This window comes from Misgurnus anguillicaudatus, chromosome 1, assembly GCF_027580225.2.
Source record: "Misgurnus anguillicaudatus chromosome 1, ASM2758022v2, whole genome shotgun sequence".
NCBI lineage: Eukaryota > Metazoa > Chordata > Actinopteri > Cypriniformes > Cobitidae > Misgurnus > Misgurnus anguillicaudatus.
In genome coordinates this window covers 17,018,113-17,042,484 of record NC_073337.2, presented here as the reverse complement: position 1 = coordinate 17,042,484, position 24,372 = coordinate 17,018,113, and the positions used below count along the sequence as shown (strand labels likewise).

Sequence of the window (24,372 nt, the reverse complement as noted above, 5' to 3'; positions counted from 1 at the left end):
AACAGTGTCTGTCTTCCCATAAATAAACTTTATTTCCAAATATTAGCCCCTACAACAGGGTAACAGGAGGGGGGAACGGATCATTTACACAGATTTTACAGATAAAACACTCATTGGGCTTTGCTTAAAATCGCACTGCGTAACTACAATATACTCCAGCCCTATACAGCCCTAATAGAACAATATTGACAGTGCTGAGCATTGGAAGTCTGTTGGTTCTGGCCCAGAAAACTGACATGAAAGCTGAGCATTAATATCTTACAATAGAAACAGAATCAAATATTTCAAATCAAATGAATCAAGTTGATAGACTTTGATTTAAGCCATTAATAATGAATACATGGAGTAGTAGTCCAGATCGAACAAACATGAGTAGTGTGTTTAACTAAAAAAATAAAATAATAACACCAAAATAGCAAACATACCAAAAAATAGAGATTGAAATAAACAAATGAGAGTATTGCACCAAGCTGGCAAACTATTCTGCCATGAAAGGGATAAACGTTTAGAGACACACCAAAGACTAAAAAAGACTTTCGACATGTCTCATCTGACAGTATTTGTATCAGGATATTTAACAATTTCATTTGATGAATGCAAAAATAAAGCGATAACAGATAAATTACAGGAAGCTGGAATGTACTGTAACTTTTTAGGCTTGCATGCCTATTGCCTACTGTTATTGAAGTACATAAAACCAATGATAAAACTCCATCAGAGAGAGAAATGGAAATGAAACAATTTATGACTCCTAATGCATCAAAGAAGAAACACTGACTCTTTACAGTGCCAACTTCATGTGCATCAAATTCCTTCATTGATCCGCAGCATTTTGTTGGTTAAATAATGTTCTTGAGGAAGTCCAGGTAGTGTCACTAAGTTTAAACAAACCCCATTAAAAGTAGACTGATTTTAGATCAAAATAAACAGACTAACTTTGGTAAATAAGCAAGGAAACATGTTTTTGTAAAAATGTAAATGAGTTAACCCTGTGTTTCTTAATGTATTAGATTGTTGAAAATAACAAGTGAATGAGTATATGTCCCTCTCTCTTTTTCTCTCTCAGTAAAGCGTGCTGGGTCTCTCTCACAGGTATCCTCCCATGCATAGCAGCAGCAGTACGTGAACAGTTAGCAGGTAGAGTGACACCAGCAGAGGGGTGCGCTGACGTGAGCAGAACGCGACTCGCAACATCCGCAGCAGACCGGGTCCACCACTACGAGTCTGAGAGAAATGTACAGAGAAATGTATCAACACAAAATAAAAATATTTGCATTCTTATATTAATGCATGACCAATTTGCTTGTCACTGAATTAAGGATTTGTGTTTACCCGTGTAACGGCACCCTCTGGTGGCTCAATCAGGACAGCAGTTTCTGACATCATCCTTTCAGATGCTGTCTGCCACTCCCCTTGTGTACAACTGTAAAGAACGAAATAAATAAATACATTATATATTTAGTTAAAAGGCTAAAAGATTTATAAAACTGATTATTTATGTTAACACAAAATGGCAATTAACTTGCTTATCACACAATGTTTAAATAGCATAGTTCATCCAAAAAGCTAAATTTCTGACACCATTTGCTTTCACTAAGGTCACTGCAAATGTAACACATACAAATGGACTGTTAATGCTGTTTTTCTTTCCATACAATGCAAGTCTGCCAAATGCATAATGCAGGTTAAAGGCGGGGTGCATGATCTCTGAAAGCCAATGTTGACATTTGAAATCATCTAATCAAACACGCCCCTACTCCAATAGAATCTGTACCTTCTTTTGATAGACCCGCCCCACACATACGCAACCCAGGCAATTATGTTGGTTAGTAGACACGCCCCTTACTGCTGATTGGCTACAAGTGCGTTTTGGTACTCGGCACGACTACCTCTTCCGAAGTGTTTTTCAAAAATCATGCACCCTGCCTTTAAAGGGGCTGGGATTGTCAATAAATAACATTCTGCCTTACATCTTTTTTGTGTTAAAAAAGTCATATAGATTTGAACCAAAGCGAGTACGTAAATGAGTGCGTTTACATGCACAGTCTTATGCCGATTATGCTTAATAAACTGATAACACGTGGGGTCATGTAAACGCGTAAAACTGTTTTCTTTAATCGGGGAAAGCCCATAAACGGCGTAAGCAAAAAACGATCGGCACAAGTAGTTTTTTGCTCATTACCCCGATTTTGCGTGGCATGTAAAAACCTTTCTCACGGTTTTGTCCATGTGCGCATGTCTCCGCGTGTGAAAGATAAACGTCAGACGCGGAAGCGCAAAGTAACGCATAAAAGTCTCTGCTCTACTGAAGCAGTTGGCAGAGAAACTGCGAAAATAAAAATGTTATATTTACAGGTTCTGGAGACACGAAAAGAGATAAAACAATATAGCTTAAGACAGATGTGCCGTCGGGTTTTTGATCGACTATTATGTACTATAGGCAATGACATCACTACCTGCGAGAAACCTGACAAATCTCCAAGTCCCATGTAAACGCAATTGTCTGCATAGCCGGTTTATTGGTTTGCATGTAAACGCATGAAAACAGTTTTTTATAAAAAGCAGATTTTTGATAGTTATCCGCTTATTCTGTGCATGTAAACGTACTCAATGATGACAGAGCTAGACAGGATATTTCAATAAACTATCCTTGCATCAAACCTTTTGAGATGATCCTGGGCAGCAATGAGCTGCTCCTCTAATCTCAGTCTCTGTTCTGTCTCCTCATCCAGCCTGAGAGAAAAACACAAGGCAGAAAGTTTAATTTACAGCAAAAAATGAGAGTTTATTTTTAACAGCATGCAAGGTTTAGCTATTCTTCTGGTAAGTATAGGTTTTTAAGATCTATTTTGCTAAAAAAAATATTTTTATGTTTTTACTACTGCTATTGTAGTTTATGACACAGGTGTTAAACGTGTGAGTGGATTGTATAGTATAAAAAATGATAGGACTGAACTTTGCAAAAGTACCTTTTCTGAAGTTCAATATATTCAGCTTTATAGCCCTCATTGTGCTCCAGAGGGCCACCAGGGGCAGCGTCTACAGCAAGACTTCCCTAAGCACACAGAAATGCAAATGCAGATTAACACACAAATAAACAGTATACAGCTACACATAGACAATTCAATTTAAAAAAGTAGATTATCTTTAAAAATTTTAAGACAAGTATTGTTTGCACCTGTCTTTGTGTGTACTCGTGTTGTAGTTTTGATGCCCGTGCCTCCTCCAGCAAAGCAGTGAGCTGTCGCACCTGTTGGTCTTTGTCTGAGAGGGTGGTGAGGGTCTGCTGCTTCAGGAGCTCAGCTTGGCCCTGCCAGTCCATCCTCTCTTGCCTATACAAGTAAAACATTTTCAAGAACATTATTATACTGGTACCTAGGTGTCACAACTAATTTAAATCCTACTACATACTGTCAAACTACAAACTATTGTAAACCTACAGTTTATAAGTGCCCTTTAAATTTTGAGGTACAGAGTTTTTTTTATGGCACTTATCAGCAAGCAAACTATATATTCTAGGGCTGTGTATCGCCAAGAATCTCGCAATATGATACATACAATTTGTTGCAGTACGGTAAAGCAGAGCAAAATGTTAGGCTACTTCCTCTTACGTAACATAATTGGATATCATTTAAGGAAAGCTGTCATTGAGAACACACCTGAGCATCTCCAGTTCCTGTTTATCTCTTTCCATCTGAGCATCTCTGTTCCTCAGTTCTGCCATGATATTTTCTTCTCTTTCCCCTGTCCTTCTTCTCTCCTCCTCGAGAGCCTGGGAAATCCTGGACAGTTCACCTGATCCAAGTCGATCCAATTCAGACTTCTGCAACCGTAACTGTTCCAACTACAAAACAATATCATTTTTATGTTATGAAAACTAAAAGCAAGCACTATTCGGAAACATATATTTACACACATTACAATGATTAAAGGTATAGCGGAAGATTTTCTTTTTCCGGGTGGATCATCTAGAATATTGGTCATCCCAGTTGTCAATCATTCTGATGATATGTTGACGTAAGGCCATCGTACGCGCTCGTCCTTAGGTTCGCTTTCTGCAAATGCGCACTTTGAGGGGTATATGTGTGGTGGGCTACAGTTTCAACCATTCATTGAAGCTCGCGTTCTCACCGTGATTTTTCAAAATGTCTGAGGGTCACAAGAGAAAAAGTGTCTACGAATTGTATGACAAGAAGAGAAAAGCCTCTGAAAGAAAGAAACAAGACAAGAGTGTTTTTGGGAGACTATATCACACGCTGGCGTGCGCTAAAAACACAGGTTGGGCTTGCCACGCGGAGTTTCAACTCGACAGGTAAAGTTTGTCATGCTATTTGGAAAAATCCATTTAAAATCACTGCTAGAAAAAGTTGATGTAAGCTATGATTAGCGATGCTAGCCCTGGCACAAGTCACAAACCGTGCACACACGGTAAATATGCCGACATAAACTTGTAAACGGAGCTAATAGAAGAACTAGGCTCCTGCATGCTCTCTCTCTCTCTCAAGCATGCATTTAATAGGCATTCCCTCTCTGGAGCAGGTAGAGTGTTGCAAATGTGAATTTTTTTTAAAGTGGAGGAGCGGTTCTTTTCAAAAATTCGGGAAAATCTTCCGCTACACCATTAATGTTAAGATTAAGAATAAGACATGCTTACATACCATTCTTTCCCTATCATTTTGCAGTGCTGACAGAGCATTTTTAAGGCTCCACACTTCTCCTTTCGGGCCACTAGGGGAAGATGATGAATGGCCTGTCCGGTTTATTTCTTCTAAATGTTGTCGCAGCTCTTTGACCTCACTGGCAGCCTGATCTCGCGCATCCTGCAAAGAAGCCATGGCTTGACCAAAAGACTGATTCTGAGCTCGAAGCTGAGCTGCAGCCTCCCTCTCCTCCAAAAGCTGCTGCTCCATCATCAACAGGTCTCGTGCCAGCTCCGCCACTCGTTCCTCTGCTGTTTCAGTCTCAGTTCGCATAATACCACCCTCCCATCTCAGCTCCTTCAGCTCCTTGGTGTGGGCTGCTTGTGTTTCCCTCTCCAAATCCAAAGTCTCCTCCAAGGTTGTGATCTGCTTTTTAGCAGCTAGGAGCTGCTCCCTTAGTTTCTCAACCTCAGCTCCCGGTGCATCATGTTTATCGACTGTTACTCTTCCTTCACTGGCCTGGCTCAAGGTCTCCAGCTCCACTGGTGGTACCTTTCCGTGTGCAACATCTTTTTCCAAAGCCTGAATATGAATCGTAAGCTCTTCTTTCTCTCTCTCCAAAACATTAATGCGTTCTACTTGGGCGGCAAGAATCTGCTTGTGTTGGGAGTCCTTCATGGCAAGAACCTGGTTCAGGTCATTTCTGTAGCCATGAAGCTGGGCAGAGAGCTTGGCATTCTCAGCATTGAGATCATCCCGCTGTGACAGCAGGGCTCGAAGCTCCTCTTTTAGCCCATTGTTCTCACCTGCAGCCTCTTGGATAAGGCTGTCCTTCTCCATCATAACCTGAAAGATAAGTAAGAGTCATATTTTATATATGCACTGAATTACGGCTGTTAAATGTGATGTGTTAATGTATGCAACATCAAACAACTACAACAACATTGTACCTGAAGGTGCCGTTCCTCTAGTTGCTTGTATTGGCTGAGCACTCTGTCTCTGTCATCCTGTAGGGAACCCATAGCCTTTGTGAAGGACTCAAGCTGAGCTTTGCTCTGGAAGGCATCCTCCTCAGCTTTACGGAGCCTCTCCTCTAAACCACGCAACTCCTCTTTCCTCTTCTCCAGCTCTTTCTCTGCCAGTTCTGCCCTTCCATCTGCATCCTTCCTGGCCTCTTCTACAGCCTACAAGTAGAAAAAGAAAAATCCAATTATATATCATTTTATTACATAAATGATTTTGTTTCTGGGAATATTTTATGGTTTTCTGTATAGTAAGTACCTGTGTAACAGCATGCTCCTTCTCACCAAGGAGCTCCATCTCCCTCCTCTCTTTTTCATCCAGTGATTCCTGAAGGGTTTTAGTCAGGTTTTTCGAAGAGCTCAGGTCTGTTTCCAGTTGCTCCAGCCTCAAACCGAGTCTCATTTCCTCTGCCTCTCGTTCTTTGATTGCCGTACGTGCTTCATTAACCTCGCCCTGAAGTTTGTCCACAGCTTCTTCTAAAGCCTTTGCCTGGTGGCGTAGTCCCTCTGCTTCTGCTTCTAAGGATGTCAGCTTGGAGCTAGTTTGGACTAGGTTGGTCTCTACCTGTGTGAGCTTCTGCTGTAGATCAGCCTTTTCTTGTTCAAGAGCTGAAAGGGTTTCACTATGTTTCTTTTCCCTCTCAGTCAACTCTAGCTGTAGGTTCTCTTCTGTTTTCTGTATCCTGAAGACATACAAACATATGGTTTATTGTTGCTTTTTAAAAAAAAATAGGTAAAATAGAGCTAAATGGTATAACAAGCCTAAGTAAAACTTAACAAACCTTTCCAATAAATTCTGCAGCTCCTCTTTCTGAGTGGTCTCTATCTGCAGTTGCTCAGCAAGTTCTTTAGCTCTATTCTCAGCCTCCCGAACATCAGCTTCCTTTTCTTGAAGTTCATTATGAAACCTATTTTCCCATTGCTTGGCTTCATCCAGCACACGATCACGATCGTCCTGCAATGATGACATAGAACGCGAAAAGGCAGCCAACCGAGCCAGCGCTTGATCTAGACGGCTCTGTGTTTCCTGGACACGCTTGTCTGCAGCCTCTGCAACACTTCTTGCCTCCAGGGTTGCCTCTTCTTGCCTCTCTTGTTCCCTGTAAACTTTCTCTAGTCTCAATTCCATCTGTTTAAGCTCTGCTCCAAGACGATACCTGACTTCATCAAGAGTACGCTCTGCATCTGCTTTTAACTCAGATTCTAGACGTTTTGCCATTTCTTCAGCAGCTAGTTTGTCTGCCTGGACCTGTTTTGTCTCTTCCAGTGCTGTGTTTAACTTCCCTTTACAGGCTGAAAGCTCAGCTTCAATACTTGTTCTCTCTTGGATAATCTTTGAAATCTCCAAGCGTGCTGCCTCGAGTTCAGCATTCACCTCATCTTTACCCAACAGCATTGACTTCACATCTTTAACCAGTTCACTTATTCTTTCTTGGTACTCAATGCAGTCTTTCTGAAGCTGACGAACTTCTAACTGCTTCTCCTTCAGCAGTTCCTCGAGCTGGCGTGTTCTGTTTTGACTACCTTCTTTAAACCTCTGTGCCGATTTTAACTTCTGCTCCAGCTGTCTTTGTTTCCCTGTTTCAACCTCTGCCTCTGCTCGCTCTCGTTGTGCCTGCCTCATGTCCTCTTCCATTCTGGCTGCCCGGTCCCTCTCGCTAGCTACTTCAGCTTCCAGCTCAGCTTGCTCTCTTTTTACTTTCTCCAGTTCCCGCTGCATGTCTGCAAGGCGATCCCGACTGTCAGCTGCCTCTTGCTGGTAGCCTGCAATGCTGCCATTAACCTGAGCCAGCTGGTTCATCAATCGTTCCTCCAGGTCATCTCTTTCAGCCTCTAGGCTGCTCCGAAGTTCTTGAAGTTGGGTATCTTTCTTAGAGCTCTCTTCTTTCTCGATCTCATTTATTTCTAAAGACTCCTGTAGTTGCTTCTTGAGGGACACCAACTCTGCATTGAGCATGGATTCTTGCTTGTTTCTCAATTCCAACTGATCCTCAAGAGCAGCTTCAAGTTCCCTTACCCTACCCTCTGCTGTTTTCAGAGAGATCTCCAGTTCTCTTAGTCTCTCCTCTGTTTGAGCATTCATCTCATTCTTTGTTTGCATTTCCATGACTTCGGGTTCATTAGCTATGCATTCTTCTGACTGCATCTGTAAATTAGTCTCTGCAGAACTACTATTGCCCAAGTATTCTTGTTTTTCAATTAAATCTGGACTCCTCTGCTGTGTGACAACTTTAACTTCCTGAATAGTCTTCATGGACCTTGTATCCAGAGTTTCAGTGGAATTTCTGTCAATTTCCTCTGTCAAACGCTGTCTTAACTCCTCAGCTTGATGTTCTAAGGAGTTTTTCTCATCCACAGCAATATTATAATTTGCTTTCAAGTTCTCAAGCTCTTCCTTTACTTTCTTAAGCTCTGTTCTTAGCTCAGTGTTAGTATCTCTGGTGCTTTTCTTATCTTGTTGCTCCCGAAGCCTTTCATTTTCCTCCTCTAGTTCCATAATCTTCTGTTGCTTGACCTTGGCAAATTTCCTCATTTTCTCTTTAACAACATCCACCTCTTTTGTTGCTTGCTCTGCTAACCTCTCTGCCTCTTGCCTGGCTGCCTCATGAGCTCGTGCTTTGGCTACCAACTCCTGCCGCTCCTGGCGTGCAGCTTCAAGCACTCGCCTCACTCGTTCAGCCTCATCACTTACATTTTCATATGACTTAAGGAGGGTTTCATACTCCTCTTTCATGCTTTGGACCTTTTCTTCTAGTTGCCTGGACACTTTTTGAGCTTCCTCTTTGGCACTCTCAACTTGACGTTTACACGCATCCTTCTCATTCAGAACACTATCCATAGCAAGTTTAAGACTCTCACAAGAGGCACTGAGACTCTGGTTTTCCAACAAGGTTCGATCTACCTCCTTAATTAACTTCTCCCTCTCTTCTTTTGACTTGTTCAGCTCCACCTCCACAAACTCAAGCTTCTGCTGAAGCTCTAAGCGGATCTTCTCGGCAACAGCCTGTTCCTCCTTAAGGGCCTGGTTGTTTTTGAGAGCCTCTTTACGTGACACAAGAGCAGCTTGTAGTTTTCGCTGAAGCTGTTGGAGTTTGGCATTGTTATCCTTGTCTTCTACCTCTCGCTGAGGCACTTCTGCTTCCAGTTTTTGAGATCTATCTTGCTCTGTTTTAAGCACTTCTTGTAGGGAAGCAATACGCTGATCTTTTTCTGACACAGTTTCCTGCATCTTAAGTAGGAGGGAATTTTGTTCACTTAGCTGCTGGCTTAAATCAATAATCTCATCATTTTTGTTCTTAAGAAAATGCTTAAATTCCTCTACTTCTGACTGAAGGGCTTTGATGGGAGACTCAGCATCGGAGATGTTTCTTTTAGCTGATTCCCAAGCCTGATCAACCTCTGCTTTTAGTGTCTCTGCATGAGATTCTGCTCTCTGACACTTCACCCTAAGAGCCTCTAACTCTTCAGTTAGACCATCAATCTGCCTCTCCTTTTCTCTCAAAGCTTCAAGTTCCTCAAGCAGCTCTTTGACCTTGCTCTCTGCATGTGACTGGCTCTCTTGTAGACGCAACTCTAATTCTGCACGGGTAGCCTGCTCAACTTTTATCTCCTTCTGAAGAGCATTTATAATAGCCTCATGATCTTCCACTAATGGCTGTTGAGACTGCTCCCCAGTTTTGTGCTGTTGCTGTGTCTCAGTTTCAGCAGAAGCAAAATCTACCCAGTCATCCTGACCCCAATCATTAGTCTCTTGTTTGTTTTCTGGACTCTGTGAGGTTGACCCAACATTTTCCTCCACATTAACACTAAGCACATTATCCGCAACATTTTTTGATTCTAGCTGTTGCTCTAGCTCCCTAATATGATTCAACAACTCAGCTTTCTCACCCTCTTCATTTTGGAAGCGCTTAAGAAGATCACTGTACGCCTCAGTTTGTTGCTTCATCTGCTCAAGATGTTGGGAGTCTTTCTCTTGAGCTTTAACTACAGCATCTTCATGAGCATCAGTAGCTTCCTGTAGCTTTTTGTGCAGTCTTTCGATGTCAGATTCCATGGATGCTATTTGTAAAAGAAATCTGTTTTTGTCCTCATCCGCCTGCAATATTTGCTGTTCATTAACTTTTACATACTGCTCTGTCAGACGTTGTATTTCAGCATCTGACTCTGCCAATGCTTGATCCTGGTTGTTGATTTTTTGTTGTAGACTTATCAGGGTCTCCTCTTTAAAGTTTAAGACCTCTCTTGTCTCCTGCAACAAAACATCAAGTCTCTGTATTTCCAGATCTTTATCCTTGATTTCATCTTTAATCTGAAGAGTTTTTGCTTCATTGTCATCCATTTCCTTTTCTTCCTTGTTCCCCACCTCCTTCTTAAACTCTGCAACTTTTTTCATCAAATCCTTCCGTTGTATCAGAGCTGCCTGCAGCTTTCTCTTGACCTGTTCTCCATCTTTCTTCATAGCAGCCAGTTGAGCAACCAAGTCCTCTTTTTCCTTCTGAAGTGCAACAAGCTCTTCGTTTTCAGCTTTTTTATCTTCTATCATGTTCTGTTGGTCATCCCTTACTTTTTCTAGTTCATGAATTTGCTCTTTAAGCTTTTTGACTTCACTCAATATTGTAAACCTTTCTTCTCCAGACTGGAGTAGTTTGGCAGTCATGCTGTCATTGAGCTCCATCATTTCCTGGTCTCTTTGTGAAAGACACTTTTGTAGGGCCTCCAGCTCTGCAGTCCTGTCAAAAAGAACAGCTTTGGTCTTGTCAGCCTCCTGAGAAATCTGCAGTAACCTGTTCTCCATGTCCAAGAGCTTCTTCTCCAGTTCATTGGAGGTGAACTCTCTGTCCTCCAGTTGAGCAGTCAGCATTCTAGCTTGACCTTCTTGTTCAACAAGTCTTCTCTGAGCTTCATCTAGGTCGGCCTTTAAGGCTTGCATCTGGATATCTCTGGAGCGAATTTCTTCTTGCAACTGCTCAGCAACATTATGTCCTTCTAATTTTTCTTGCTGGATCATTGCCCTGACTTCCAACAGCTCATTTTCATATATGTTTGCCTTTGACTCTGCCTCATTTTTGGAATCTTTAAATGACTGTAATTCCTCTTCTAGTTGATCAACTTTTTTCTGTGATTGTAACGCTGAATCTCTCAACTGCTGAAGCTCTCCCAGAAGTTCACTGTATCTTTTCTGAATCTCTTCTGCTAAAATCTGTGCAAAAGCCTGACTAGTGCTTAAATCTGTACTTAGCAGATCTCCCTCCTGCTGGCCAATACATACCTGTTCAGTTTTATTGATATCTAAAGTCTGTGACTCAATATCCACTATGCAGGTATTTGTTGTAACATGCCAGTCCTGAACCTGTGGGGGCCACTCTTGGTTCACTGCTTCCAGAAGAGTCCAGCTACTATGTGCTACTTCTGAATCACTGCTAGTTACCATCTCATCTGAGGAAGTACCCTTTGACTCTGCAGGAGACTCAGGTTGAGGTCCTATAAACTCAGGGCTGCTCTCATTGTCTGCAGAGACAGACAGGACAGAGGTCTCTACTGCCACAAGTGTTGTCTCCTCTTCTCTTGTGTCCTCAAGATTTTCAGATTCTGCTACAGAGGTGTCATGCACTCCTGTAATGTCTCCTGTGGGTACAATGTCTACACTTTTCACCTCTGGGATTTTCAGAGTTTGGTCTTTGGTGAGTGACAGTTTTTCCCTAAGAGCAGAAAGCTCCTTTTCTCTTTCCGCAAGTTGCTGCTCCAGATGCAATATGTGATCTGTCTGTACTGCATTTCGTGAACTATGTCCATCTCCACTGTCATCTAAAAAAAAAAGATGATTAAAAAAGTGCAAAAACCATAAACATGCTTTTCAAGCATGTATGTTGCTACATGTGGCTTTACTCTTTTTATTTCTTAACCTCCTGATTATTTTCTGTTTTGTGACTGAGTTAATTAGATTGAGGCTGGAAACCCGTCTTTTAAGTAATCTCAACTATTAAACATAACATACATTAAAACACAAATGAAGGCGAGTAATCACATTATTTAAAACCATAAACTACACAACAAAGAAATCAAAAGCATGATAGGAGTGACACTAAAAGAAGCACAACAGTTCAAAGTACATTCAGCCCTACAAAGGCAAATATTAAACTCACCTGGGTGTGCTTTGTCCAAATCCCTCACAGAACGGTCAGTCACATGGTCACCTACTGACTCACGAGCAACCTAGAAACACAACCCCCAGTTATGACCAACTTTAATTGTTCTCTCATTGTTAAATGTACCGATACATGTTCAATACCCTCAATAACTGAACTTTATTAAGGATTCATTATTATGTTTGTATAATAATCTCATATGTGGATATACATACAAGTATATGCAAACCTTAGCTCTTAGTTACAAGATCCAAAGGAACTGTCCAAACGATATCCATGGGTTTATAGACACCAATAAATATTTATCAGTTTGGAATGGCAAAACTTTAAAAACAAATTTATTTACAATCCACCAACCTCAAGTGTGAGACGCTGCTGTTCCAATTCCTGTATCCTAGCAACTGCTTCCTCTCGCTCCACTATGCTTTTATCCAGTTGACCTAGAGCACCAGGTGCATGGAAAAATCATTTGTTTTTTATTACAGTGGATAAAATTTAAACTATGCTGCGGCTTTCTGATAAAATGCTTTCAACTAGTTTTTTTTAAATCACAAAAAGTGCTTTGAACCTTGTTTGTCTTGTTTGTTTACCTTGCAAAGATTGTAGAGTGAGCGTGATCTCAGACATGCGAGGTTCACTCTCTTGCTGTTTGGCTTTGAGGTCACCAAACTGGGCCTCCAAGGTAGGTAATATCTCTAAGAACTGTGCAGGATCAGTAGGTATGGATATTTCTGCTTCTGTCTCCGTAGCAGTTGTTAAAGATTGAAGCCCTCTCCAGAGTTTCTCCAGCATATCCTTGGCTTGCTCTCCTGCTTTCTTTTCCTCCTCACTGGTGTCCAATCTCACTCTCAAGGACTCAAGCTCATTTTGCACCTGTGTTAAATAAGCCTGTTCGCTGTTAGATCTTTCCACCCTTTCTCGCTCCACTTCATCAAGCTTTTCCTGGAGATGGTGAACTTCTTCCATGTGACTTGCAATCACCGTTTCTAGTTTATTGGCCATCTCCTCTTTCTGTTTTTCTGCAGCTACTAGACATGCTTGCAAATTGGCCAGCTCTGTCTCAAAGCTTGCTTGTCTCTCTTGTAATGTCTCTTGCTGTTCTCTTTCCTCATTTGCAAGTTTATCCCGTAGTTCATCCAACTCCGTGGTCTTTTTCAGTAATTCAGCATTGAGAGCATTGATAGTCCGTTCCCTTTCATTCTCTGATGTCTCCAATCTGGCTTCTAAATCTGCTCGTATGTTGGCCAGTTGTGTCTCGAAGCTCATCTCTCTCTCTTTTAATTTCTCCAGTCCTTCATTCTTCTCTCTTTCTTCAGCTGTAAACTTTTCTCTCAGTTCATCCAGCTCTGTTGCCTTTTTCCGTAATTCGGAGTTGAGAGCACTGATGATCTGGTCTCTCTCATTTTCTGACGTCTCCAGTCTGGCTTCTAGAAATGCTTGCATATTGGCCAGTTCAGTCTCTTTAGCTTGTAATGTTTCTTGCTTTTCTCTTTCCTCAGCTGCAAGTTTGTCCCTCAATTCATCCAAATCTGTGGTCTTTTTCAGCAATTCAGCATTAAGAGCATTGACGGTCTGCTCTCTTTCACTCTCTGATGTCTCCAGCCTGGCTTCAAGATTAGCTCGCATGTTGGACAGTTCTGTCTCAAAGCTAATCTCTCTCTCTCTTAATTTCTCCAGGACTTCATTCTTCTCTCTTTCTTCAGTTGCAAGCTTTGCTCTTATTTCTTTCAGCTCTGTGCTCTTTTTCAGTAATTCAGAGTTGAGATCATTTATGGTCTGGTCTTTCTCATTCTCTGATGTCTCCAGTGTGGCTTCTAGACGAGCTCGCATATTGGCCAGTTCTGTCTCTTTAACTTGTATTGTCTCTTGCTTTTCTCTTTCCTCAGCTGCAAGTTTATCCCTCAATTCATCCAACTCTGTAGTTTTTTTCAGTAATTCAGCATTAAGAGCATTGACGGTCTGCTCTCTTTCACTCTCTGATGTCTCCAGCCTGGCTTCGAGATTTGCCAGTTGTGTCTCAAAGCTTGTCTCTCTTTCTCTGAATTTCTCCAGTCCTTCATTCTTCTCTTGTTCTTCAGCTGCAAGTTTTTCCCTCAATTCATCCAACTCTGTGGTCTTTTTCAGTAACTCATCATTGAGAGCACTGACAGTCTGCTCTCTCTCACTCTTTAATGTCTCAAACCTGGCTTCCAGATTTAATCGCAGGTTGGCCAACTCTGTCACTAAGCTTGTCTCCCTTTCTCGGAAATTCTCCAGTTTTTCATTCATCTCTCTTTCTTCATCTGCAAGCTTTGCTCTCATTTCTTCAAGCTCTGTGCCCTTCTTTAGTAATTCAGAGTTGAGATCACTGATGATCTGGTCTCTCTCATTCTCCGATTTCTCCAGTCTGGTCTCAAAACTTGTTCGCATGTTGGCCAGCTCTCTCTCGAAATCAGTTTCTTTTTCTCCTAACTTTGTCGGCCCTTCTTCCTCTTTCTCATTAGCTTCAGCTGTAAGTTTTGCTCTCATTTCATCCAGCTCTGAGGTCTTTTTCAGTAATTCAGAGTTGAGAGCATTGATGGATCGTTCTTTTTGGTTCTCTGAAGCCTCTAGTCTGGCTTTAAAGGCCTGCAGTTGATTTTCAACTTGCATGGACCACTTTTGCCCTTCCTCTTCTCTAAGTCTTTGGGCTTCTGACAACTCCATCTCCATGTGCCTGAACTGAGTGGTTAGAATCTGCACAAACCGAACATTCATACTTATAAACATGTTAACTGGTCTATAACCTAACACAAGTATAAGGAATTAATTGGGCTGTCTATATGTGAAAGGGAAAAAGCCCGCACTTGGATGCTACTGTGTTCAAACCTGGCGCAACATGATAAACTGACAATACATATCATTCCATGATAACCAATGGGGGTTTTTATCATAACCAAACAATTATGTTCTGACAGATGGTGAGTTTTTATTTTACTTTTACCATATTTTGCGTTTAGAACAGACATAAAAATACACTATGCTGGAAGCTTTGGTTAAGTAACAATGTAAACTATATACATTATCCTGACCTGTTTCTGCTGGTCTGCGTTGTTGAGTTCTTGCTGTAACATTTCTAGGACTTCTGAACGAGAACGTAAGGACTCTTCCAGTTCCTCTATGCGCTGCTGGGATGCACGAAGGGCCTATAAAAATAAAAGACAGGCACAACAGAATGAGGTTTATGAAGAAATGCTCCATAGAAAACAAAACTCAAGGTTTTGATTTATTAGCGGTTAACAAAAATGCTAAAGATAAACAGTCCATGAACAGTCCAATAGCATGAGTGGAGTCAAGAGTTGAAGGATGTTGCTCATAAAATGCGAACATGCACTCTGAAACTAGAAAGCTTAGATCAAAATTGCCATGGTAACATGATTAGCTGTGATTTTGTGCCTGCTAACAAAAAACAAATGTGGATCCAACTCTGAAAGAAAAAGCCAACAGACTTAAAACAGTAGGAAATTGTTGTCCAGGCACTGCTGCCATGACCCATTTTGTTTCTGAACTAATAAAATATATTTGGTAATTGCATAATTAATTTAGGGACAGAAGAGGTAAAGCAAAATTCACCTTCGGTCAATATTTTTGGCCTTTTTTAAAATGAAAAAAATGTTGGCGGTCAAATTATTTGGTGGTCAAAGTTTTTATATATCCCTAAATTAAATTCTTATTACCTTCATGAAATACTTGGCAAATTAAGTTTTTTCTTCACTAAATATAGATTTTATGACACCTAATTTTAGAATAAGAGAGTGATTTGTTGTATTGTATGTACATTCTATGATTTCACTTTTGCTCAACAAAAGTAATACTTGCATCTTATAATCCAGTAGTTCATACAAATAAATCACTATTTATTTATTGTATTCATAAAAAGTGCCCAACTTGAGATACCTGTTCACTTGAGGACTGTGTGAGACTGATGAGCTCCTGCTCATGTTTAAGGATTTGTTCTTGGAATCTCACATCCTTTTCCTTTACTACAGCCTGCAAGACCCTTACCTGAAAAACATTTTAGAGTTCAAAAACAAAAAAGGTATATTTAATGAGTTACTAATACCAAAAGACAGAGACGAGAAGGCTAAGAAAACAGTATTCCAATATCAGTAGTTTGATAGTTGATGCACACCTGCTCGGCATGTCCTTCCTCTCTCACACGCTGCTCAGCTTCCCAAAGTTGATGCTGAAGGACCTTGTTGGACGTTTCTGCCTGAGTGAGCTTCTCTCTGAGCTGCTGGAGCTCCTCCTCCACTCCTGGAGCCATCGTGAAGGAGCTTTCTGAATTCTGAAACAATTAGAAATACCATATTAATGCCAGCAAAAGGGAAATCTTTGTTGAATTAGGTACATCACAAGCCGCTTTGTGAATGAAACCCAAAAAGCTGCAGACCTGCCAACCTTGGAATTTTTTTTTGAGTAGCAACTTACCGCAGCGGCACGGCGCGAGGTCAGGCACATTTGCTGATCAGTAGTGATTGAGTTCACATGCTTACTTATGACTTATTACTACAACTTATTACTAAGCAAATTGTTCCCACTCACCACCATATCTAGTCTTTCAACATACAAGTAGGCTATGAAGAACTCATTTAATGAAAAGGCAACCTCCAAAAATATGCCTATTAAACAATATGCTTATGGCATATGTCTTAAATACATGGGACATTATAAATAACAAAGAATCAACAAATAGCATGCTATGTCCTTGCTTTATATTCCAGCAGGCACGTTGACATGAACCTCTAATGGGGCACAGCAGGCCTACCACTACTTTTTCTTTAACATACCTAACATGAACAGTATTACTATGTTTTAATGCATAAATGCCATGTTAGCAAATGTGCATTCTACAGTACTGATGATAATGAGTCTTTTACACAAATTTACAATAACATTACTTAGCTGCTACTACAATAAAAAACATATGTGGATGATCCTTTGGTGTATTTTATCAGCATAGTGTTTAAACCTGCTGAAAAAACAGCATAAACCAGCATGATTCCCATGCTGGTTTAGCTGGTGGACACCAGCATACAGCACCAAAACACAACATGGTCTTGGTGGTGCTGGTATGCTGATGATGACCACCAGCAAACCAGCAACAAAACACAACATATGCTGGTCTTGCTGGTATACTGCTTTTTTTTCAGCAGTGATGCCAACTGTTTATGTAGTGTCCTAAAGTAGATTTAGTGAACTAAACAGTAATTTCATATCTGACAATACAGAACAGTACACAAACATTGATTTTCTCAGCAATAATGCAAACCTCTATACTTGGTTTTGACTGGCTGAGCATATAGTTCGTTTTACCTCCCTCATCATCTATACTTTCTGCTTCTATTTCCCTGCTCTGCACAAAAAAATCTGATGTACATCGACAGGAGCCAGTAACAATCGAGTAAGAATAAGATTGATTTAAATTCAGAAGCGTACTTTTGTTTTGTCATGTTTTCTCGCGTGCCTCACATCACATGCTCTTCTGAGTGAGCGGCGGCAGAGTGCTACAAAAAGTAAACACAGACGCTCCGCTCGCGGACATCGATTTCTGCGTGCTCGCGCCAGTTTGTCTTGTGGGACTGCAACGTGTTTACAAGCGTGAATTACGGTTCATATAGCTCAGTTTTTTTGGCGCGATTAACAATGTAAATGAATATACTGGCAAATAAAGTAAAAACTTAAACTTGAGGCACAACATAGGACACTGGGTACAACAGATTTACACTGGGGCACGTACAACAGTAAAAGGCGTCTAGACACCCCTGGTTGGCAGGCTTATTACAATGGATCCAATTCACAATTCCCATACCCTGCCCATTTACCTTTAAAAACGGTGTTTAGAACCATCCTCCCTTGTAAAACAAGTCACAGTATGAAGATGGACCGGGATGAAAAACAATTTCGTTATTTTCGTTATTCGCTTCGACGGCTCCCCGCTCTCCGTTTTGAAGAGTTTAAAACTAGCGCTATGATTGGTCGACGTCGTCTTTTCCCAACAGGTTGCTGCCCAATGCGGTTACACAGATAGACGAGTTGCCTAGTGCGCAAATGCACAGACAGTTTAACTCAAAGCCACCAAAGGCTTTTCGCGTATTTTGAAGTGACAAATCGTAGCAGCGTAGTTTGATGTCTAAATGCGTATCTGTTACGCAAAATGCGTAAAGGTTGGCAGGTCTGAAGCTGACATAATCGTATTTGAACATTGAAATTCAGTGGTTCACAGTGAAAATATGGCCACAATCTCAAACATTACATGGCATGAGACAAGCATGATAAAATCATTTACAAACCTTGCCTGTATAAAGTATATGTAATATTTCATATCCTGTCATGTATCCTGTATGTAAAGCTGAATGTAAACATACAATTAAGGATATAGGAAAGGAACGTGATTTAACTTTATGCTAAGTTGAACTTTTTTAATCTGTAAGTAACACTTTTAAACTATATAAATAATATTTAATATTAATACAAAAATAATAATTACAAATAATATCAATTTCACACTAAAACTGATTTATTATTTACCTGACTGCTATTCAACGATTCTTGTCCTTTCAACTCAGCAATCTGTTTGTTTAGGCCCGCCATCTTGGCTTTGGCCTGCAGTTTGAGCTTTGTAAACTTGACCTCTGCCTGTTCTTTCTCCTCCTGTGTGAAGACAAAAAAGCATGAAATGCAAATCTTAGTGTTAAACCGGTTTGGGTTTAAAGTCTGGTTTAGATTTATTTCTCTCAAAGCGGTAGGTCCTCACCTTAAACTGCCTCTCAGTTTTGGCAAGCTGAATGTCTTTCTCTCGGATCAGCTCCTTCAGCTGAACCACCAGCTGTTCTGTCTGGGCCAGCCTCTCCAGGACCTCTTCTGGAGGACCAGGGCCCACCTGGGAGTCTTCAGTATCAGGCTGGGGTTGAGGGACCAAACCATCCTGTTCCAAAAACTTAAAGTTAAAAATATAGAGAGCTTGCTAGAGAATTTATCAATACCACTTCTGAGAAACCGCCATGTTAATATTATTCATGATGAAACTGACAACTACTGTAGACTACATTTTTAAAAAAAGTAAAGACAACCATTAAAAAAACGTGGCATTATTTACTCATTCCCATATTGTTCTTATCTAAACCTATATATCTTTTTAATTGCAATAGAAGATGAAAAACTTTAAGGTACTGCAATTACAAAGCATGGGGACTAGGGCTTACAAGCTTAAAAATTATGTAAAAGCACTTTTAAAGTGGTTTAAATGCTTTTTGACTCTTGGTCTGTTTATGCCTGCATGCACAAGTACCAATAAGACTGTTAGGGGCAGTTTCCAGGACAGGGTTTAGATTAAGCCAGGACTAAGCCTTATATTAGGACGTTAAAGTAGTTTTTACAAACAAACCTTACAAAAAACAATACTGGTGTGCATCTTGAGACAAAACAGATGTTTTTTTTTATTTAGGCAGCTCAAACATGCATTTAAGTCTAGGACTAGGATAAGCCCTCTCCGGGAAACTGCCCTTAAATTCTCAAATGTAGAAAAAAATTCCATGACCTCACATTTTAAATCCTGTTAACACTTATCATAATAATTCATATAAAACTGAGTGCAATGATATTGACTTAGTTATCCAAAAATGTGATTCCCAAGTTATCTACTCACTTGAGAGTTTTCATCGGCTCGTTCCTCACCAGAGAGCTCCTGGAGAACAGAGCTCACCCCCTGGGTCAGCCGGCTAAACATGGCTGACCTATATGCAAAGAAATACAATAAATGTTAAATAACTTTGTTAAAGACTTTGTTCTTTACGGTATATATTTTTAAAACAAACTGTGACATATAAAGGACAGATACAGGAAATGATGAATCATACTCGCCGGGATGATGATTTGCATTTTGAAACACAATTCATGCTTTCAAGACCAACAATACCACCATAAAATTATATCAAATATATTTATTTATGTGTATTATTTATTAGATTTATGAGAACCATTAGTTTAATTTTAGTCTTATGTGAGGGCAAAATGTAATGCAGGACTTTACTTAAGTCCCATTCTGTTTTAATCAAGAAAATTACAGAATGTCCATCAGAATTAGATGGCAGAGTCGCAGCAGAGTGACATTGTTTCTGCGTATTGTTCACACAAAATGCTTTCCGTATATATTACGTCAATTGTACTAGGTCGTCTTTACGGGACGCATTTGTGGTCACACAGAAGCCTCTGTAGCCTGGGTGCCAGCCAACCTTAACCCCACCCACAACATTTTGAGGACGGCAAGATCGGTCTGGGGTTTCTCCATTGAGGAGCTTCTATGCTAGACCCAAAGCTGGTCGAACCAATCAAATTGTGAGGGCGGGCTTTATACGATGATGGACAGATGATCAACAGTAACGTAATCAACCACGTCACCAAAGAGCGTGTGTGTTAAATCTGTTTACAACGAAATGGCTGCCGCTGTATAATTCAGATGTGTGTATTCTGACATTGAGTCTGTAAAAGATATTGACAGATCATTGATTTGAAAAGAGGAACAGAGAAACGCAATAAAGGCATTTAATTGATCGGAAAGATGTTTTTGCCGTCCTTCCTACGGGATTCGGTAAACGTTTCATTTATCAGCTAGCTCCGATGGTCGCTATGAAGACGGGACATGAAAACACTATTTTCATTGTTGTTTCTCCTTTGGTCGCACTTATGGAGGACCAAGTTAAAGAAGCAACTGAAATGGATATCACGGCCATGCAACTCGGCGTGCATGACGAAATGGATATAATTAGCGGTCGGTGCCAGCTTCTTTTCGGAAGCCCGGAATCGTGGCTGCTGAATAAGAAGTGGAGGGACATACAAGGCTCCGATATTTTTCAAGCCAACGTAATGGGTATCGTCGTGGATGAAGTTCACCTAACGTACAAATGGTAAGAGATAGTCTGACTGTATAAATTAGTAAATACTTAATGTTGTGATATAAATGAAATGTTGTAAACATAGTAGGTGTTGATGTACGTTTGCTCAGACTTAGTATAATCACAATGTTAGTGTCATTGTAGCGAAATAACTAGCAGTTCGGTCAAAAGACGCCATTTCAACATACGTCACACACGCCATGCCCTGATTGGTCGTAGGTCTATCCAATTGAGTGTACAGGCATTTTTCGGTTGAGACACGCCCCATAATCATAGCCCAATGGAGCGGTATCAGACTCAAATTCTGATTAGAATTGAGTATGAAAACGTCAGGCTAAAGCCTCTGTGCCAATTTGACGTGCTGTGTAAGAAGGGTTTTAGTCTCAGGTGTCTCTAGAATGTGCCATGTAAAGATTTAAAAATGAAATATGACCCAACTGTGTCTTTGAACGATTGTGGGTGGGGTCTGCGCAAAGTGACCTCAGTTTGCTCAGAAAACGCAAACAGCTTTTCCCATGACACTGTTGAAGTTTCATGGGTATTTAAAACAAAGGAGGGGTCGGTTATTATCACTATGGAGTGGTTGTGTACACGGAGACAACACACAAATGTTCAAACAACATATAAAAGTGAGTTTTCCATATTAGGTGACCTGGTATACATATCATATACCGTAAATGCACTATAAGTCGCCTTGGATAGAAGTGTATATCAGATTCATAAACGTAAAGTAATCACAGTGCCATTGCATCACCATTCTGAATTATAACAATGAGTTTGTATTGGCAGAACATAATTGTGTATATATTACATCTTGGACCGGTTACAAAACAACTTCCAGCTGGTTATACCTGTTATGGGAATAAGGAAGCTGATTAGCTAATGTGGACTAGCTGTAAAGTATTTATAATACCAAAACACAGCTAAAGCTGGACTTTTCATCAGGCTCTATATGATCTTCCTATATTGAATTACAACAATACATAAAACTTAAACGATTACAATACATAAAAGGAAGTATGATTTAGTTAAAACGGACATCTAATATTTGGAGTATAATGTAATAAGACCCGCACTTTCGAAATGAAACCCTGGCAAATCATATGCATAACTCAAAATGCATAAATGCGCCTTACTTTTACAACGTGATGTTAAATGGCTGCGTAATGGAATTAAAAAACGTCGCCTTTACAGACCATTGACTAAGTAGCTGTGAACGCCTGCATGAAAATTTATCAGAATTTCTATACCCCTTTTTAGTTAACAATACATAACCTCGTGTGACGGAACCATAAAACGAAAAAAGACGAACAGAACCGAACAATAACGAAACATATCTGACTGACGACTGCGGCTGCGTCGCTTTCATTTTGTCTACACAACACCAAAGATTATTCAGCGACTCGTCTTCTCTGTTTTATAATCAGTTGTTCGTATCAGAACTTTTGTTCCAGGCATATAAAGGTATGCGTTTATCTTTTATGGTGGTTATAAAACTGCATTATCGAAGCCCAATCCGTGAATCTAATGCGCTTGTGCTGTAAGTGGGCTCGTGCTAATGACTCGTAAACAACTGTTGGGATATTTTTAAATATACTTGTGGTTTTGCAAATGCCGGCCATGTCAACGGCCGAATACATTTAGAGGCGACTCGGTTATATGATTAAATGTGAAACTGACCTGTGTACTCGGCGCAGGGACGAGCTGGCTTATTATTTGATCAATTTCGTCTCCAGGATTTCAGTGCAGAGCCACATCACCAAACATCCCGGAAACAGAAACACAACGCTGTGATTGGTCCGCGCAAGGGAGCGTCTCTAAACTGCAAATTACCCTGAGTCCCGCATAACTGTACACCAGGGAACGTCGATAAAAAATAAACGTACAATAATGCAGACCGAAACTAAACACGTTTGCTTACTAGGAGAAAATTACAGGACCCGGTTGTGACTATACTGTGAACGATTGTGATTGTATTATTTCTTTTTGTGAGTTCATGATGGTCCAAAACAGGAAGGGAGGACATGATTTAAAGGTTAACATGATTGTAAATTACGGAAGGCAGTTAGGGCGCAGCCTTCTTTTGCTGGCACACTATACTACAGTGTTTGTAAGCTTTGTGTCCCGCTCTGTGAACTGTTTTGTGGAAGTGTTCAAGTGGACATCAATGTTTGCCAGATACACAGTGGCAGTATTCGAATCCCTTCATAGAAGCTTGGATTGGTGGACCAGAAGACGGAGAAGGGAGGCCATAGAGATGTTCTCCAGCAGTGATACTGAATCGGAGTAAGGAAGAACACACAAAGGCAATGTTCTTGGGAAACAAAAAAATACATCATCAAATATCAACATTTCCATGGATCTTAAAAACAATCCTGCAATGCTTAAGTCCTTTACATTTCCTACAATACTACAGAACTGTTTCAGTACTACTTGAACTTTCCAACGCAAAGTTTTTGCATTGAGTTTTCGTTCATTTCAAAGGGCACATATGTAGCCCTAAATTCTAGAGGTTTTGTTAAAAGAGTTAAAGCCATTGTTATAACCACACTTGAGGTTCTAACCACACCTGTTTTCAGGTCTAAACCAGTTAATGTATAACTGTAGATGTCGTAACTGTCCTGATAACATTTTAACTGTCAGTCAGTGACATTTTAATCTCATGTCTCTGCTGTGATCCCAATGAATACTATATTGTCTGAGCGCATGTGCATGTTTGGTAAGAGTAATCATAAGTAAATATAGTAAAACACTATAAAACAATAAAAGAACTTGTTTTGGTAAGGGAACCTGAGGTGTTCTTGCTGGTTTTATGGATTTTACCAAATAATTCAGCTCCAACGAAATGCTCCAACAGGGTTTCTTATGATTATATTATTTGAGTCAGTTTTGTACTGTATTTTGTTTGTTTTGCTTTGAACCACAATATCCTTCTGACTGTTTAAGTGTTTATCTATATAATGAAATATAATAGAGAAGTGTTTTGGACATTTTAAAGATTTTTTAATGAATACTAATCCATGTACCTCTTATATGTTAGTGCACTGACTTTTTAGAATACAGCATTGTCAACTTCAATTTTAAAACAGCCTTACATTAAAGGAAAACACCACCGTTTTTCAATATGTTCTTACCTCAACTTAGATCAGTGGTTCTCAAACTGGGGGCCCAGGGGGGCAGCGAGATGGTGCCATGGGGGCCCCAGTTTTATGTCATTTTATAAAATACATTCATTTATTATGAATTCTGTTTAATTAAACCTAAACAAATAAGGCTACGAATCAACAGCATTACATTGTATAATTAATATGTTTTGTTTAATTAAAATGTTAAATTTTAGAACAATTTTTTGTCATAAATTTTCTTTGGGGGGGCCGCAAAGAATGCACCTTACACAAGGGGGGCCGCAAGCAGAAAAAGATTGAGAACCACTGACTTAGATGAATTAATACATACCTATCTTTTTTCAATGCGTGCACTATTGGTCTTTGTGCAGCGCTTTTTGAATGTGTTGGCATTTAGCCTACCACCATTTGTTCATTTGGCTCCAAACAAAAGTTTTATTTTATACTTGCTCATGTAACAGTCTGTAAACATGGAATACATGTACGTTTTTGGTGGCTTCTAAATTCATCCCTGTTTGGATCCTAAG

General features: G+C 40.2%; 1 protein-coding gene and 1 long non-coding RNA gene across 2 annotated transcripts; one reads left to right on the top strand and one right to left on the bottom strand.

The window, feature by feature from the left end:
• Nucleotides 1-9: 9 nt before the first annotated feature.
• Nucleotides 10-22,526, bottom strand: golgb1 (golgin B1). The gene is made up of 20 exons (XM_055191085.2): nt 22,401-22,526; nt 19,475-19,562; nt 18,584-18,754; nt 18,358-18,480; nt 15,959-16,114; nt 15,724-15,831; nt 14,859-14,972; nt 12,399-14,523; nt 12,166-12,248; nt 11,806-11,875; nt 6,445-11,467; nt 5,922-6,345; nt 5,591-5,824; nt 4,659-5,486; nt 3,660-3,844; nt 3,179-3,332; nt 2,970-3,055; nt 2,662-2,733; nt 1,333-1,423; nt 10-1,224 (listed from the first exon to the last, which is right to left on the bottom strand). The coding sequence occupies exons 2-20, from the start codon at nt 19,553-19,555 to the stop codon at nt 1,087-1,089; spliced, it is 10,266 nt and encodes a 3,421-aa protein (XP_055047060.2). The 5' UTR covers nt 19,556-19,562; nt 22,401-22,526; the 3' UTR covers nt 10-1,086.
• Nucleotides 19,572-23,837, top strand: LOC141363853 (uncharacterized). Its single transcript, XR_012369444.1, has 2 exons — nt 19,572-22,184; nt 22,457-23,837. It is a non-coding gene; the product is annotated as an uncharacterized lncRNA (long non-coding RNA).
• Nucleotides 23,838-24,372: the final 535 nt, after the last annotated feature.